Here is a 16,240-nt window from a genome sequence, read left to right on the forward strand (position 1 = left end):
TACTATTTAAAACAAGATGGTGACTGATTCCTGAACACCTGAAACAGTCATCACTGGCCACGCGCAGTCACTGTGAGGAGAAACGGCAGCCCCGGAGATTTAGCTCCTACCCCCAAGGTCTTAGGGTTTCTAGGCCCCTAGAGGGCCCCCTTCGCACTGATCTTTAAATCTTTCTGGTTTCAATGAGGTGTCATGGTTCTGGATTTCCACAGAGGAAGGTTTGAGGCAGGGCTGGCGCTGACAGCCCAGAGGAGCAACATAGTTTATCCCCCTCACGGGAATGGCAAAGCCCTCTAGCCACCTGAATAAACACCAGGCTGGTGGTGGCATCACCCCATCGGCCCGCATGGCCCAGCCAGCTGGTGTTCCCAGGGCCGCAGCAGCAGCTGCCCCTCCTCCCCCCGCCCCCGCTCCCAGTCACCTCCAGCCCTGGGGGCGCTGTCCTCGTGGAGCCCCCCACTTCTCCGGGCTCTGCTTTCCTCACACAGGGGCCTCTTCTGGGGCCCTTCTCAGGAGGCACAGGGCACACTGCCCACACAGGGTGCTCTCTGTCCTGCCCTGGCAGAAGGTTGAACCCATGAGCTCATGCCTCAGACTCTTCCCCTGAGGGACAGCTGCAACTGTAACATTTATGGTGTACGCAACTTGGCTTGTGGGCGGCACTGGCAATGCGGCCGAGGGGGCAGGAAGGGTGCCTATCTAGCGGTAACAAGCATACCATGCAGCCCCTGCTCAGCATCCTGGTGCAGTGAAAAGGAGGGAGGAAGAGCAGGCAGACAGAGGCCTGGCACAGAAGGCTGGACACAGCCAACCATGGCAAATGAAGAGCTGGCAACTGCATCATGAGTCCTTAGGCTAGACAGAGCCAAGGACCTTGGGAGGTGTTCACAGAACAAGTGCCATGTGCCACAGGGGCACGCAGCTGGGAATCGCCAGATGGGGACGTGTCCAGTGCTGAGTACAGCCAGATACACGGGTACTGGGGGGAAGGAAGCACACAAAAGAGGCAGGGTCCCTGGACAAGAGGGGAACCAGAGTGTAGGTGGAGTGGGCTGTCAGCACTGGTAGGTACGGATGACAGAGCATGGCTTTACTGAGGCACAGAGGGCCAATACAACCAGGCATGCAGACCAGGGGAATGGGCTGCATAGGCAGAGACTGCATCCTGTCCTTGTCCAGCTGTTGGACAAATGTGGGTGTGCCTAGGTAAGATCGGGTAGTGGCTTAAGTCAAAGCCATTGGGACCAAGGGGCAAGGTGACCATGGTCCGGAGCTGCTGGTGGCACCGCATGGCCTCGTTTTCCCAACCAGAACCAGGGGAGGGGTGTGCATGGTAGGCAGGTGCTGGGCTCCAGAGGCCAGGTGTAAAACCCACCCCACCACCACCTGGTTATATAACCACGTAAAGCAAGTGATGAAACCTCTCTAGGCCCCAGTTAGAAAAAGAAAGGAATCACGATATCTTCCTCACCAGTCTTGGTGTGGAGAATGGGTGAGGTGATGCATGGGTTACCGTGCCTGGCATAAAACAGGGCTTGTCAACTGTAAGAGAACCTGAAGCAGGACTGGCCCTGAGGGTCTCAGTAGCAGGTAGAAAAGGAAGGGTGAGCTAAAGTTTGGTGTGGCTGGGGTAGGGAGGAAAGCGAGAGCCCAAGGCTGGTATTCACAGGAAGAGACACACAGACATACACCTCAGCTAGCTGTAGCTGACCAAACCTGCCCCGAGTCAGATAGCAGGGACATGCTGCCACATCCACAGGGGCTGCCTGGGAGGGCCCCCGGGTGTCAGGCCCCACCAGTAGGCGGCTGGATGCACACCGGACCTCAGATGCAGACAGCAAGCCTGAGGGCAGAGGGGAAGGGAGCTCCCATGTGACTGAAAGCGGGGGTAATTGGACCCACAGTGGAAGGGCCTGGAGTTCCTGTCAGCTCACCCTGTCCTCCACCCTCTGAGTGCTCCAGGACATAAATAGGACCAAATGGCCTGGAACAGCCACCCCTTCCAACAGCTGCCCGCAGCCCTGGTAAGAGACCTGGACGGGAAGAGCAGCTGGAAGCAACAGGTGCTCCTGATGCCAGGACAGGCAGGCCGCGACATAATCCCTCTGACCACAGCTGATGGAGACAGGCCTGGGTTCAGAGAAGCTACCAGCTGTGGTGTTCAATCACTAACCCAACCAAACAGCTGTTGAGTATCTATTCCACAGCAGGTGCTGGGCTAAGACCTAGGGAACAAAGGTGACTTAGACCCAGTGCGGTGCAGTGAATTACTTAGTATGGCCCTTCTAGCCACAGTCTTTGTGACTCCCACACAATGACTGGATGGGACTATGTAAATAAGATGTATGGAACCTGGGATGGCTAAGGTTATGTGTCATTTTGGCTGGGCCATAATTTTCAGTGGTTTGGCAGTTATGTAATGACATAATCATCTCCCACTTTGTGATCTGATACAATTATTCTCCATTTTGTGATGTGTTATAAATCCTAGCCTCTACGCCTGTGGTTATGGTCTCATTTGGGAGTGAGTTGTCTGTTATGTTAATAAGGCAGGGTTAGGGTGGAATGTATCCTGTGTCACCGCCTTACTAGGGAGTGTGACTCAAGTTCCCACCCTTACAGCAGTCACCACCCTTACCACTCTTATTCAAGTTACGCCCTTACTTGAGTCACACCTTCTCTCTTACAAGAGATGAAAGGAGAGAGAAGTGAGCAGGGGAAGGGGCGACCCACTACCACCACGAAAGAAGAGCTAGGAGTGGAGCGCATCCTTTGGAACCGGGATCCCTGTGCTGAGAAACTCCTAGACCCAGAAGACAGCTATAACACTGAGACAGCGCAAGACGGCAAGAAGCGGCAGCAAATGCGGCAGAGAACTGGCAGCAGCAGAACCAGGAGGCCAGTGCAAGAGCGTGCAGTGGGCTTCCCGGCCCACGGAGCGAGGCGGCTCCAGTGGGTGTGCCGACCCATGGAGCAAGAGAGCTGAGGGCCTTCGGGCAGAAGGCTTCCTGGCGGAGTGGGGTGCCTCTGCGCACTTGGCAGAACTAAAGAGCTTTGTAACACTTGCCTGATCAGGGCAGAGGCCAGGCCAGCACAAGAGGCCCGAGGAGCCAGAGGGGCCAAGGGACCAAGGGCCCGGGGCCATAGAGAGGCCTGTCTGAGGGCATGGCTGAGAAGAGGCTGTACTGATGGAAGACCTCTAACCTGAGTCATTTCTGATCATGAACTGTAACCTGTTACTTCCCTAATAAACCCCATAATTGTATTGTCTGTGATTTCTGTGTAGCCACTGCAGTGAATTATCAAACCGAGCAGAGAAATAGAGAGCCGTGGGAGAGATGGCTGGTATCAGATTTGGTAAAAAGGTTGGAAGGTAGAGGCATGTCTGACCTCTACCTCATAGGGATCAGCCTTGGGCTGTTGATCTCGATTCTCCTTCCCCCTTGTGAAGTTAGAGAAGGCCAGACACCTCCACCATACCATTTTTACAGCCAGGCTTCCCTCCAAGAGTCCACAGCCTGGAAGGAGCAGCAGACAAAAAGAGCAAGAAGTCCCAGGCCACTTACAATGAATTTCTCTATGAGGGGTACCCTTACCCCTCGACATATGGCCACAAACTCCCTCCCATAAGCTGTTCCTAGGCCAGAAGACGGAGGGCTGACTCTTAGATCTTAAATCCCTTTCGCTAAGAATAAAGCCTTTCATTCCACAGTGAGAATAGATTTGAAATATCTGTCACCCCAGGAGAATATATTGGCTTGAACTCATTAAGATGTAAAAAGAATTAAACAATGTTAGAACTGAAGTGCATATCTTAGAATATCATCCAGCCTTCTCCTTGTCCCCAGTGAGGACACTGGGGCCAGATCGGGTGCCTGACAGTCCTCTCCAAGGCTGCACTTGTGTATGAAGAATGAAATTACTCCGTGAAAGCAGATCTGATTGGGAGAGGGAGTGAGCACATGGAGTGTCGGTGGGAGAGAGGGTGGGTGGTAGAGGAAGCCTGGAAGAGACAAGTTCTTTAACTCACAGCCAGGCCTGCACAGATGAAAGTTACATTTTCCTATTCAATGGTGAAAAAGATATATCCCCAGAGTCAGGAATGCTCCTTTGATCATGTCTTCCAGACCAGAAACACAAAAACCACTAAATCTGCAGGTTCGGGGGAGAAGCCCTCAGCGGCACCTGTGCCAGTACTTTCTGGGGAGGGGGCCCTCTCGGGTCTGGTAAGTCTCTCGTAGACTTTAAATCTTAAATGGATGCAATGTTATCAGGAGGAAAGGCTGCAGCTGACACAAGGTTCCCTGGTGCCCATCTATGCTCACAGACCAGGTTTGTAAACTCCAGCAGGCAGGTGGGACAGAAAGGGAAGAGTCACGCGCACCAGAAGGCAGAAGGGGCAGGGTGTCAACAACAGAAACCGCACTGCAGGAGCCTGTCAGCATGCATCAATTTTAGGAGCGTGAGACACACACTCATGCATATACAAAGGGACATGTGTACACAGCCAGAGCATACTCCAGTACTTATAAACGCTCACAGGTGTCCTGCAGCTCTAAGTGGGGTTGGGGCATTTCTTCACAAAAATGTGCATTTTAATGCAAATTAAATGCATAAACTGCACTGGGAATGCATTAATCTAACTAAGGCCTTGATACTAGAAGAGATTATTTTAATAATATATCCCTTTGTCTTTTTTTCCTACTTTGGTAATAATTCTGTTCCTGGAGCAATGTGGTGTTGTACCCGATGCTTCTGCTCCCGCTGCCTTCAGAATCCGTTGTTAAGCCTGGGCAGCTGTCATGGGTTGAACTGTGTCCCTCAAAAATATGTGTATCAATGGTGCCGGGCCACCACCACTGACTGCTCTGACAGGGATCACAACAGAGGGTCCTGAACAGAGCTGAAGAAAAATGTAGAACAAAATTCTAACTCAGAAAAAAAGAACAGACTTACTGGCCTGATAGAGACTAGAGGAACCCCAAGAGTACGGCCCCTGGACACACTTCTAGCTCAGTAATGAAGTCACTCTCAAGGTTCACCCTACAGCCAAAGATCAGACTGGCCCATAAAACAAAACAAGACTAAGGGGGCACAACAGCCCAGGGACAAGAACTAGAAGGCAGGAAGGGACAGGAAAGCTGGTAATAGGGAACCCGAGGTTGAGAAGGGAGAGTATTGACATGTCGTGGGGTTGTTAACCAATGTCATAAAACAATATGTGTACTAACTGTTTAATGAGAAACTACTCGTTCTGTAAACCTTCAACTAAAGCACAACAAAAAAAAATTAAAAAAAAAAAGTGTATCAATTTGACTAGGCCATGATTCCCAGTGTTGTGTGATTGTCTGCCATTTTTTCATCTGATGTGATTTTCCAATGTGTTGTAAATTCTATCTCTGTGATGTTGATGAGATGGGATTAGTGGTGGTTATGTCAATGAGGCAGGACTCAATCTACAAGATTGGATTGTGTCTTGAGTCAATTTCTTTTGAGATATAAAAGAGATAAGCAAGCAGAGAGACAGGGGGACCTCATACCACCAAGAAAGAAGAGCAGGAGCACGTATCCTTTGGACCCTGGGTCCCTGCGCTGAGAAGCTCCTAGTCCAGGGGAAGATTGATGACAAGAACCTTCCTGCAGAGCCGACAGAGACAAAGCCTTCCCCTGGAGCTAGCGCCCTGAACTTGGACTTCTAGCCTACTAGACTGTGAGAGAATAAATTTCTGTTTGTTGAAGACATCCACTTGTGGTATTTCTGTTATAGCCGCACTAGATGACTAAGACAGCAGCTTACAAGTCTCTGGGTCTCTGGGTACACTCAGCTCACGGTGAAAGTCCTTTCTTGAGCTGAATCAGTGCCACAGCCAGGCCTATATGCAACAAACAGGGTTTGCCTTCGGAAGCTAAGGACTTTCTTTCTGGACTTCTAATTCCCATCTCTCCTGGGGCCTATGCTCTGTGCACGCTGCCCCCCACCCAACTCCAACACACACCCGTACTTCCTGTACCCCTCCCCGTTCCCACCCCCTCTTTGGAGAGGATCAGCCTGGGTCTACCACATGAAAGGTTCTTGGACTGGTGACCACTTCAGGTGTTACTTCTTCCTGGACCAGTTCTAAAGGAATGTCCATGGGATTTGAGGCCTCCCCTAGGTGGACAGGCAAGATGTTTGGAGTTTAAGTTTCCAGAACACAGTGAAATGACACAGCCTCCATACTGACAAAAATTAGAAAGTCTAACAATACCAAGTGCTGGTGAAGACATGTGTGGACTGACAGGAACTTTCGTACCACTGCCGAAGGGAGCGTAAACTTGTTAGTACCACTTTGGAGAACAGTTTAGCAATACCTTCTAAAGTTGAAGATAAACATAGCTAGCGATCTAGCAGTTCCATTCCTAGTCATGCGCCACAGAGAAATGTATGCATTCGTGTGCTAGGGTACACGTATAGGGATGTTCATGAGGCTATTACAAATTATGAAACTGGAAACAACCCCCATACCCATCGTCAGTAGAAAAGAACTACACAGCAATAAAAGTGAATGAACTACAAGACACAAAAATAACATAGGTAAGTATTAAAAACAGAAAGTTGAGTAAAAGAAGCTCAACACACACAATTCTCTAAGAGTCTATATATTTAAAGGTCAAAACCAGGCAAACTTATTGTATTCAGGGATGCATCCTTAGATGGTAAAACTATAAATAAAGAGCAAGGAAGATGATTAACATGCAAGTTAGGATAGTGTTACCTTCGGGGAGGGGGTGTGAGCAGGGAAGGGCATGTGACAGGCTCTTGGGGTGTTGCTGTTGTTCTGTTTCTCTAGCGGGGTGGTGGTTATGTAAGTATTATTTTAAAATAATTTGGTATGCTGTATATTCATTGTTTATGCACTCTTCTATGTATTTGTTATTTTTCACAATTTAAAACTTAAGTTTAACAAAAATCACTCCACTAAGCAGAACTTCTGAGGCTGATTTTACAAGATGTGAGCCTCTGAACAGTTCCAATTCCATTTCTCTCCCCTTCCTTCCTCTCTCATCTGTTAATGGAGTTTCCATTCCCACATCCTCCTATATACCTGAGGTGGGTGTACACACACATGCCTGCTTATACTGCCAAGCACTGATCTTACTTTGGGCAAAATGCCCCTCCAATCTGACCCCCTTTGTCTTGTCTGACCTCCAAGGAACTCCCCTTGGGATTCAAGAATATCCAAGGACCAGGAGCAAAATTTCACTTCCACTTTTCCTGCAGAACCAGTCTGGAGAGGCAGTGTTTTTTCCATCTACCTGACATTCTGCCTTTTCAATTACTGAGACTCCAGACAGAGTCAGACAGAGTCAGTCTGCACAAGCCAGGAGACGGGGGGCTGGACCTCAAGCTGAGAGACGATGCTGTGCTCTATGGGCCCAGGAGTCTGTGACCCACCTGAAGACTCCAGTGTCATACCATAGTACCCTGGTTTTGGGAAACCTCTCACTGACCCTATAACAGGAACCAGAGCCTGTCCCTAGGTGGGACCTTCCCTAACTCAACTGTAATCCTATTTAACTGGATTTATGGGACACAGCCATGGTTCTGCCCAGAAATTCTCTTGGAAGAGCTATTGTTTTGAGTTATGGTGAGGAAAAACTAAGGATCGCAAGACAGACAGCAGTGATTCAAGGAAAATTACAGGGTTGATTCGAGAGAGCCCTGGACCAGGTACCAGAATGCCTGAGCTCAGCCCTACACATCCTAGCACCGTGATCTTAGGCAAGTCACCTAATTTCCTTAGGCCTCACACTCTGCCCTACTCACAGGAAGAAGTGGGCTAGTGTATATGGAATGCTTTAAAAAGAGTAAAATGTTATACAAATATAAGAGATTGTTATTTTTACAAATGTCTGGGTTTTGCTACTAAACATACCATGGTTTTGAAAGAGATGTAACCAAGATTATTTTGGCAAAATCCCAGTGATTGTGTGACTGCACTGGAGACACCATCCTGCAAGGGTAGTGGCATGGCACCAAATTCACCCACATGCCCATCTTTGTCAGCAGGGAGGGCTCAGCTGCTGGACAAGGATGGAAAACAGGTTATGGCCCTTGAAGAGCTCAACCCATGCCTTCTCAGAGGCTGAGAAGCTCTATGTTCTATCCCGGAGTTATCTTTTCCAGGGTGCATTCACCAGACAGAATGAGAACCACGTGGCTGCCAAGGTTGAGTGAAAGCAGAAGAGGTGGCTGTAGCCCCTCTGCTCCTGTGGAAATGCAATCCTCTTACAATGAGGCATGGCAAGTATGGACGTTTCTGCGAGCCAAGGGAAACAGAGGCACTTTCTAGTGTTGGATGATTTAATTCCTTTTGAACTCATCTGAAAGGGTCAGAAAGTAGTTTTAAATATGAAGAGGCATCCCAAGACTACATGAAGTGGGTGGGTAGGCTATGCCCCATTGGTACTAGGATGATGTTGGCCATTCCCAATCTCATCATCCAGCCAACAATGTTGGGGAAGGAGACTCAAGGTGCTGATAGCCTGGGTCCCTCAGGGAGCCCCACTTTGACCTGTCCACAAAGCTGGGTGTCCAGATCCCTAAGCCCTCTCATCAGACCTTGTAACCTGAAGTGACTGTGGACCTGCCAACCGTCCCAGAGCAAATGGCCATATTCAGAAAACACTTCATCACACCACTGGAGGAGCCAAGCGTTAAGGTGAGTGGAAAAGGAACTGGTGCTCACTTGCTGGGAACATTTTCAGGAGTGGAAGGAGTGTGCTGAAACTAATCCTCGCAACTGCAATGCTTTGTCATCTTTGTCCCAGCTCTCTTGGCAAAGCAACTTGGGACGGTTTGCTCCACTCACTCCTTGGTCATAACCCAAGCACCTTGTCTTGGTTAACTGTTTCAAAGTATTTTCTTTTCTTTTTTTGGCGGGGGGAGGGGAAAATTAAGCATTATTTATTTTTTCTAATTAAACCACCAGGAAAATATATCACAGCCTTGAAACAGCAAACAGACAGTCACTTCAACTAATAAGTTGGTAGAAAGATGACAAGCCCTTTATCAAAATGATAAGGTGTCACTGGAGCAGGAACACTGCATACTGTAGAGGTCTCTGGCAGAAAGTGGTATTTGGTAATGGGGGGCTGCCCCTCCTTTGCTCTAAAGGAGTCACAGCTCTCCCTAGTCCCTGAGTTACTTACTTTTTGCTCCCTTGACTTCCTGTCGCCAAGGCATTGGCTTAACAGGGCTCTGTTATTTCAGGGGGCTAAGTAAGCAGCTGGACACGCCATCAGGAAAGACCAATCACTAGTAAAGGACATTATGTTTGGTAGAGGGCCAGCAAAAACGAGGAAACCCTCAATGACACAGACTGTACAATAGCTACAACAGTGGACTCAGACACACCAAGGATCATGCAGATGGCACAGGACCGGGCAACACTGAGTTTTGTTATGCATCTACTTACCATGAGTTGGAGCCAATTCGATGGCAACTAACAAGAACAACGACAATAAGTAAGCAATGTTGGGTTTAGGTCTTCATTTCATTCTGTGATATGAAAAACTAGGTCTTTCCAAATCCAGTACAACTCTCTCAATTAAGCAGCCAACAGTTTCTGTTTCATCATTCATTCCCAGATATTGGTATGTATCACAATCAAAACTTCTTTTTCCTTCAAGGGGTAGAGTGTCATTACAAGACTGTCCCGTCACTCAACTGCAGACAGCCTCAGGGGCCACCATGGCAGCCAGTGAGAAGGAAGCTCTGCTTCCCATACCCCGTGTGACATTGTCTCTCGTGTTTTTGCACAGTCCCCAGGCTGAAAGATGCAAGATGTGAGAATTTCAAGAAAAGCATATTTTGACAGCCAGATGATGGCCAAAGAGCCTTTCAAAGTTCTCATCCAAACTACCCTGTCTCCCAACTTGACATCTAAATCAATTTCAGGCTCTTGTATATAAAACAAAACCAAGCAAAACAAAGACCCAGAAATCTGTTTTCTGCTTCTAAATTACTGCATCTCATGGGTTCTGCTTTACGGCTTATGGAAAATGGGGTGGTGATACTTCTTGTAAACAGGAGGTTAACAGCAAACAGAAATACCCCTCCTCAGGCCCTACCAGATCATAGGCAGGTTGGAGGAACATGCCAGCCTGTCGGTACCTGTGTACTAAGGAGAATCTGGTACCTTGGAGGGCTCTGGCTTGATACAGCAATAGAGATATCTACTGCTAGGAGAAGCACTTGTCACACACAATTTAGACTCTAAATAACTCTTGTGCTACCTCCAACCCAAATTTTAGCGCCAGTTTTTCCCACTTTACTTCCTATGTACTAAAACTTACAAAAGAACCAGCATCCGCCACCAGGTGACATATTCCTTCACCTTGCTGTCATCCTTAATTTCTTCATTCCTAAAACTCACCTAAAAGACCAAAATTCCCATCCTTCTTTTTATATAGATTCCTACCTTCATCTACAATGACCATTGGCAAAGACCTTTATTCTGCAATGGATGAGAGAGACTCCTTCATCTTCTTGGTCATGGACAGGATGAGATGCATCTGGTCATCCACACTTGGCCACACAGCTCTCCACCTGCTGCTTCACCTGAAGCTCCTTATTCCCCGCATCCATCGAGTCTTTGGCTTTGTCGTTGCAACGCATGGTACACCGGGCCAGGTGGTCCTGGAACTTCTCCAACTTGCTAGTCACCAGAGCCTGGGCTTGAGCCAGCGGTACATGGCAGCGCTCAGTGCACTGGTGCACCTGCTTCATGGATGCCTGGCTGTCCTCACAACAGCTGGAGCTGCACCCGAACATGATGCCCTGCATCTTACGGATCTTCTCTCTCTCCAGACTCTGCACCATGAAGTCAACCACCTCCTGCACTCAGAGCTGCTGCAGCTCTGCCATAGCGACCTTGCGCTGCACTCAAAGTATTTTCATGATGATTATCTCACCTTTTATCCCCTCAGCAGGAGTCCCTGGATGGTGCAAACAATTAACACACTTGGCTGCTAACCGAAAGGTTGGAGGTTCGAGTCCACCCACAGGCAGCTTGGAGGAAAGGCATGGAGATCTACTTCCAAAAAATCAGCCACTGAAAACCCTATGGAGAACAGCTCTACTCTGACACACACGGGGTCACCATGAGTCAGAATCAATTTGACAGCAACTGGTTTGGGTTTGTTTTTGTTGTTGTTGTATCTCCTCAGCAGTCCTGCGAAGGAGGTAGGGCACCATCCCCACTTTAAATCAAACCTGCTGCCGTCGAGTCGATTCCTACTCATAGCGACCCTACAGGACAGAGGAGAACTGCCCCATAGAGTTTACAAGGCTGTAATCTTTACGAAAGCAGACTGCCACATCTTGCTCCTGCAGAGCGGCTGGTGGGTTCGAACCACCAACCTTTCAGATAGCAGCCGAGTGGTTAACCACTGCACCACAAGGGCTCCTCCATTCCTACTACACAGGGGGGGAAAGTCAGACTCAGAGGTGTGATCTGCCCCAAGCTGCTCTCTCCTGACCCCTAGTTCAGTGCTCTTTCTGCCACAAACTAGAGACTCTTACTTTTTCCACATCCTACATCTATTAATCATCCATCAGGGAACCTCAGCTCCTCCATGGTAGGCCCCAAAGCCCACTTCTTCATGAGAAATATTGATATGTTTACAGTTGTTCTGCTATTAAATTTACCACTCATCAAAAAAACCAAAAACCAATCCTGTTGCCGTCGAGTCGATTCCGACTCACAGCAACCCCATAGGACAGAGTAGAACTGCGCTATAGGATTTCCAAGGAGTGACTGGTGGATTTGAACTGCCAACCTTTTGGTTAGCAGCTGAGTTCTTAACCACTATGCCACCAATTTTCCTTACCACTCATAGGAACACTCAAAAGATTAAAGAAATGGGTTTCTACTTGAAGCAGCGGCTCTTCAGCCACTGCTTCACTTATTAGCCAGGAACTGGACGCCCGTCAATGGAACATACCCATAAGCTTCTTACCAACAAGGATGAATAATGATCATGACTTTTCTGCTGACTAAATTATTTCTTATCTATATATTAAAGGGTTACAGCATCAAAACTTAACATCAATGTTATTGTCATGTCTATGATGACTTCTGTGTCCTATTGTCACATCGAACACCACTAGATGAAAATGATGACGCCAACTGGGCATCTCTCTGGAACTCCGTCATAAGAACATGGTATCTCTCTCTATGAACATTACTTCACTGGTTCATTACCACTGGGGGGTGAGGAGGTTGAGTTATTTTCCAGTAGGGAACATGATTTACTAGTACAGTAAAACCTGCGACAGCTAGAAACTGTCAGACAGGAACCTATCAGAGAAGGAAAACTCAAATCTTTTCCACTGAAAGTAGAGATAGAAAAGCAGTAAGACTGCACCCTGTCATAGGCAGAAAACTTGCAAGATCTGGAAAAGCAAGGCAGTCCTGACGAGTTCCAGCTCTTACAGCTTTCGCTGTAATAATGTTTATCTCTTCTTACTCCAAAATAGACTTGAGATGCATTACCTCTCCTCCTCCACACACACACATACACATACATATTCTGTGGGAGTTTATATATTTAAACTTCAAAAACAGACAGAACTATTGTATTTAGGGATGCACCCTTAGATGGTAAACTATAAAGAAAAGCAAGGAAGATGATTAACATAAAAGTCAGGATAGTGGCTATCTGGGTGGGGGGCATTGTGAGCAGGAAAGGGCACGTACGGGGCTCATAGGGTGTTGATGTGACTTTATTTTTTTTTTTTTCTTCTAAATTTTATTTATTTTGCTATTGTTGAGAATATATGCAGCAAAACATACACCAATTCAACAGTTTCTACATGTACCATTTAGTGATACTGATTATATTCTTTGAGTTGAGCAACCATTCTCACTCTCCTTTTCTGAGTTGTTCTTCCCTCATTAACATAAACTCACTGCCCTCTAAGGTTTCTATCTAATCTTTTGAGTTGCTATTGTTAATTTGATCCCATATAGATAGTTCTTAAAATAGCATAATGCTAAAGACAGACCATTTTTAAAATAGTTTAGCTAAACTACTGTTTGGTTTTCAGAAGATTTCAGGGGATATTTTTGGTTTAAGGTTTAAAGATTATCTGAGGGTAATAGTTTCAGAGATTCAGCCACCCTCCATGGCTCCAAAAAGTCTGGAGTCCATGGGAACTTGAAATTCTGTTCTATATTTTCCCCCTTTCGATCAGGATTCTTCTATGGAATCTTTGATTAAAATGTTCCGTAATGGTAGCCAGGCACCATCTAGTTCTTCTGGTCTCATGGCAAAGGAGGCAATTAGCCACACATTCCATATCCTCCTCCTATTCTTGACTCTCCTTCCTCTGTTGCTCCAGGTGAATAGAGATCAATTGTTGTGCCTTGGATGGCCGCTTGTAAGCTTTTAAAACCCCAGGCAGTATGCAATGAACTAGGAGGTAGAACAGAGGCACTAAACACGTTATTAGGCCAATTAACTGGGATGTCTCATGAAACCATGACTCTAAACCCCCAAACCAAGGAACCAAATATCATGTGTCTCTATTTCTTAAGCTAGGTGGTAGTTACATGACTATCTGCTTTATAATAATTTGCACTTTTACAAATTATTTGTACTTGTAAAAATTTGTATTTTTATACACACATATGCCCACAAAGGCATGCACCAGAACAGTTAAAAAAAATAAAACCAGAACAAGAAATTGGCAACCATATACCCAGGAAGAAGATGACTCCACCTTAAAACCAGAGATAAGATGCTTATTATTGAACTTTTACACTTCATTTAGTGCTGAGATTCCTAGAAGTCAAGGTAAAAATACAAATACATTGGTTATATGGTATATATATATATATACGGAGCCCTGGTGGTGCAGTGGTTAAGAGTTCAGCTGCTAACCAAAAGGCTGGCAGTTCGAATCTGCCAGTCACTCCTTGGAAACCCTATGGGGCAGTTCTACTCTGTCCTATAGGGTCACTATGATTCAGAATCAACTCGACGGGAATGGGTTTGGTTTATAGGCTTTATTTATATATATATGTTCATACACACACACACATATACACACATATAAGAAGTAATTTACATGTATATTTCATGGATTCCCTTTGTCACCAACAATTTGGCATGATGTTGTTGTTGTTAGGTGCCATCGAGTCGGTTCTGACTCATAGCGACCCTACAGGACAGAGTAGAACTGCCCCATAGGGTTTCCAAGGAGCAGCTGGTGGACTTGAACCACCAACCTTTAGCAGCCAAGCTCTTAACCACTATACCAGCAGGGCTCATATATATATATATATATATATATGTGTGTATATATATTTTTTTCATACACACACACACACACACATATATACATATAAGAAGTTATTTACATTTATATTTCAGAGATTCCCTTTGTCACCAACAATTTGGCATGATTTTTTTTGAGGGAATGTTTTACGTATATTTTTCCTTTCCAAAGAATAGAATGGGTTAAGTGTAGTAAGGGTGAACTTGTTTCCTGAAAAAATATTATAGGAAGTTTGATCCACTTTTGGGCCTGATGAAGACAAAGATATGGAAACCCATACTCTTCCTTACCTCCTCCAGCTTATCCACTCGCCCTACCAGTTTGGCGGTGACTGAATGCAGCTTCAAGAGATCCAGGCCATAGAAAGCTCCTTCCAGCATGTCAATGATGGTGGAGAGCTATGAAACAAGACAGTTAGTCAGTCCAGGGCCATGGCAAAAAGACCACAGGGACAGGAGTTTCCTTTCAGATCCCCATGTCTGGAGGCTTGATAGGGAAGCCACTAGCCAGGAATTGAGAGGTGGACCCTCAGAAACTGGCATTTGTGTAGGTGGTCACACAGGCAAGCACAATGGTGTAGCTGTATTTTGCCTCCTGGAATAGCTGAGTAAGATAATGGGAGACTTCTACAAGAACAAGTAAACTCTGAGGTCTAGACATCTTCACCAAACTGTTGTTGTTGGGTGCTGTTGAGTTGATTTCAACTCATAGTGACCCCATGTGACAGAGTAGAACTGCCCCCATGGGGTTTTCTAGGCTGTAATCTTTACAGGAGCAGATCGCCAGGTCTTTTCTCCTGTGGAGCTGCTGAGCGGGTTCAAACTGTCAACCTCTTGGTTTACAGCCAAGTGCTTAACTGTTGCGCCACCAGGATGCACTCCAAACTGTTTATAACTCTTATACTAAACCTGTGAGTTGCATACATGTCTCTTTCCTACTAGACTGTGATCTCCTTGAAAGTAGTGCCTATTCATTTTTGTTTTCCCAAGATACCTAGCATAGTACCTGGCCCATAATAGGTTATGTATAAATACTCAACAAAGTGGCTTATAAACTTCAATGCTTCTGAAACACTCAATTTCATTTTCCACTGAAGGCCAACAGGTTTTTCCTTAGTATTAATAGTTAGACTGACCTTGGGGTAAAGAGAGACCCAATGACCCAACTTTGAGGTACCAAGCTACCATAGGGCACCCAGACCTTCTCAGTTTTTTCAGTACTGTCCCTCCTTCCACCACAGAGTCACTGGGAGGAAGGTGGCTGAGGCTCTGGTGGCATCCAGGGCATTCAGAATGCAGGCAAAGGGGGCAGATGACAGATGCTTAAACAGAGCCCCCCTGCCAAGCACAGTCCCTCGTCAGGGACTTTCAGAATCTCTGCTCCTCACTCATCTGCCAGCCCTACTTCCAGAAGAAGACTCTCATATATAAGATTCCTCCCCACAAGAGGAAGATAGCCAAATCCTGGGTAAGACTCAGGGTAGCTTGGTTAGTTCGTACTGTGCTGATTTTCTGATTCCTAAAGGGAAGTTTGTCTGCCGTTGTTCCAGAAGCCCCTGAGAGTTCAATCCCATGAGTGAGTGACTGTGCCACTTGGTTCAGAAACCAGTTTCATGGCACAGCTGCAGCTCTGAGTGACGTGGCCAAGTCCTAGGCCCAGCATTGTACCGGTAAACACTACTTTGTTTAAAGACATTACCATGGCTACCGGTCACTGAATGTGCACCAGCTGCCAGGAGCAGCACTGGTGCTTACAAGATCATTCCTTTATGCAGCTGCTATTTATTGAGCTCTAACTACATGTCCTGGTGGTACAGTGGTAAGAGCTTGGCTGCTAACCAAAAGGTCAGCAGTTCAAATCCACCAGCCGCTCCTTGGAAACCCTATGGGGCAGTTCTACTCTGCCCTATAGGGT

The 16,240-nt window shown here is 46.7% G+C and overlaps 1 protein-coding gene and 1 pseudogene across 3 annotated transcripts in view; both read right to left on the minus strand.

Moving 5' to 3' along the window:
- The window catches only part of OLFML2B (olfactomedin like 2B), a 55,664-nt gene that overhangs the window by 34,476 nt on the left and 4,948 nt on the right, over positions 1–16,240 (minus strand). For all 3 annotated transcript variants that reach the window (XM_012558206.1, XM_004385748.1, XM_023740035.1), the window contains exon 3: positions 14,617–14,724. In XM_012558206.1, the coding sequence (XP_012413660.1) occupies positions 14,617–14,724 (108 nt within the window). The remainder of the gene's footprint in view (positions 1–14,616; positions 14,725–16,240) is intronic.
- Positions 10,495–10,816, minus strand: LOC111822258 (protein FAM136A pseudogene; annotated as a pseudogene).

The sequence above is a fragment of the Trichechus manatus genome, unplaced genomic scaffold (assembly GCF_000243295.1).
Source record: "Trichechus manatus latirostris isolate Lorelei unplaced genomic scaffold, TriManLat1.0 scaffold00145, whole genome shotgun sequence".
Taxonomy (NCBI): Eukaryota; Metazoa; Chordata; class Mammalia; order Sirenia; family Trichechidae; genus Trichechus; species Trichechus manatus.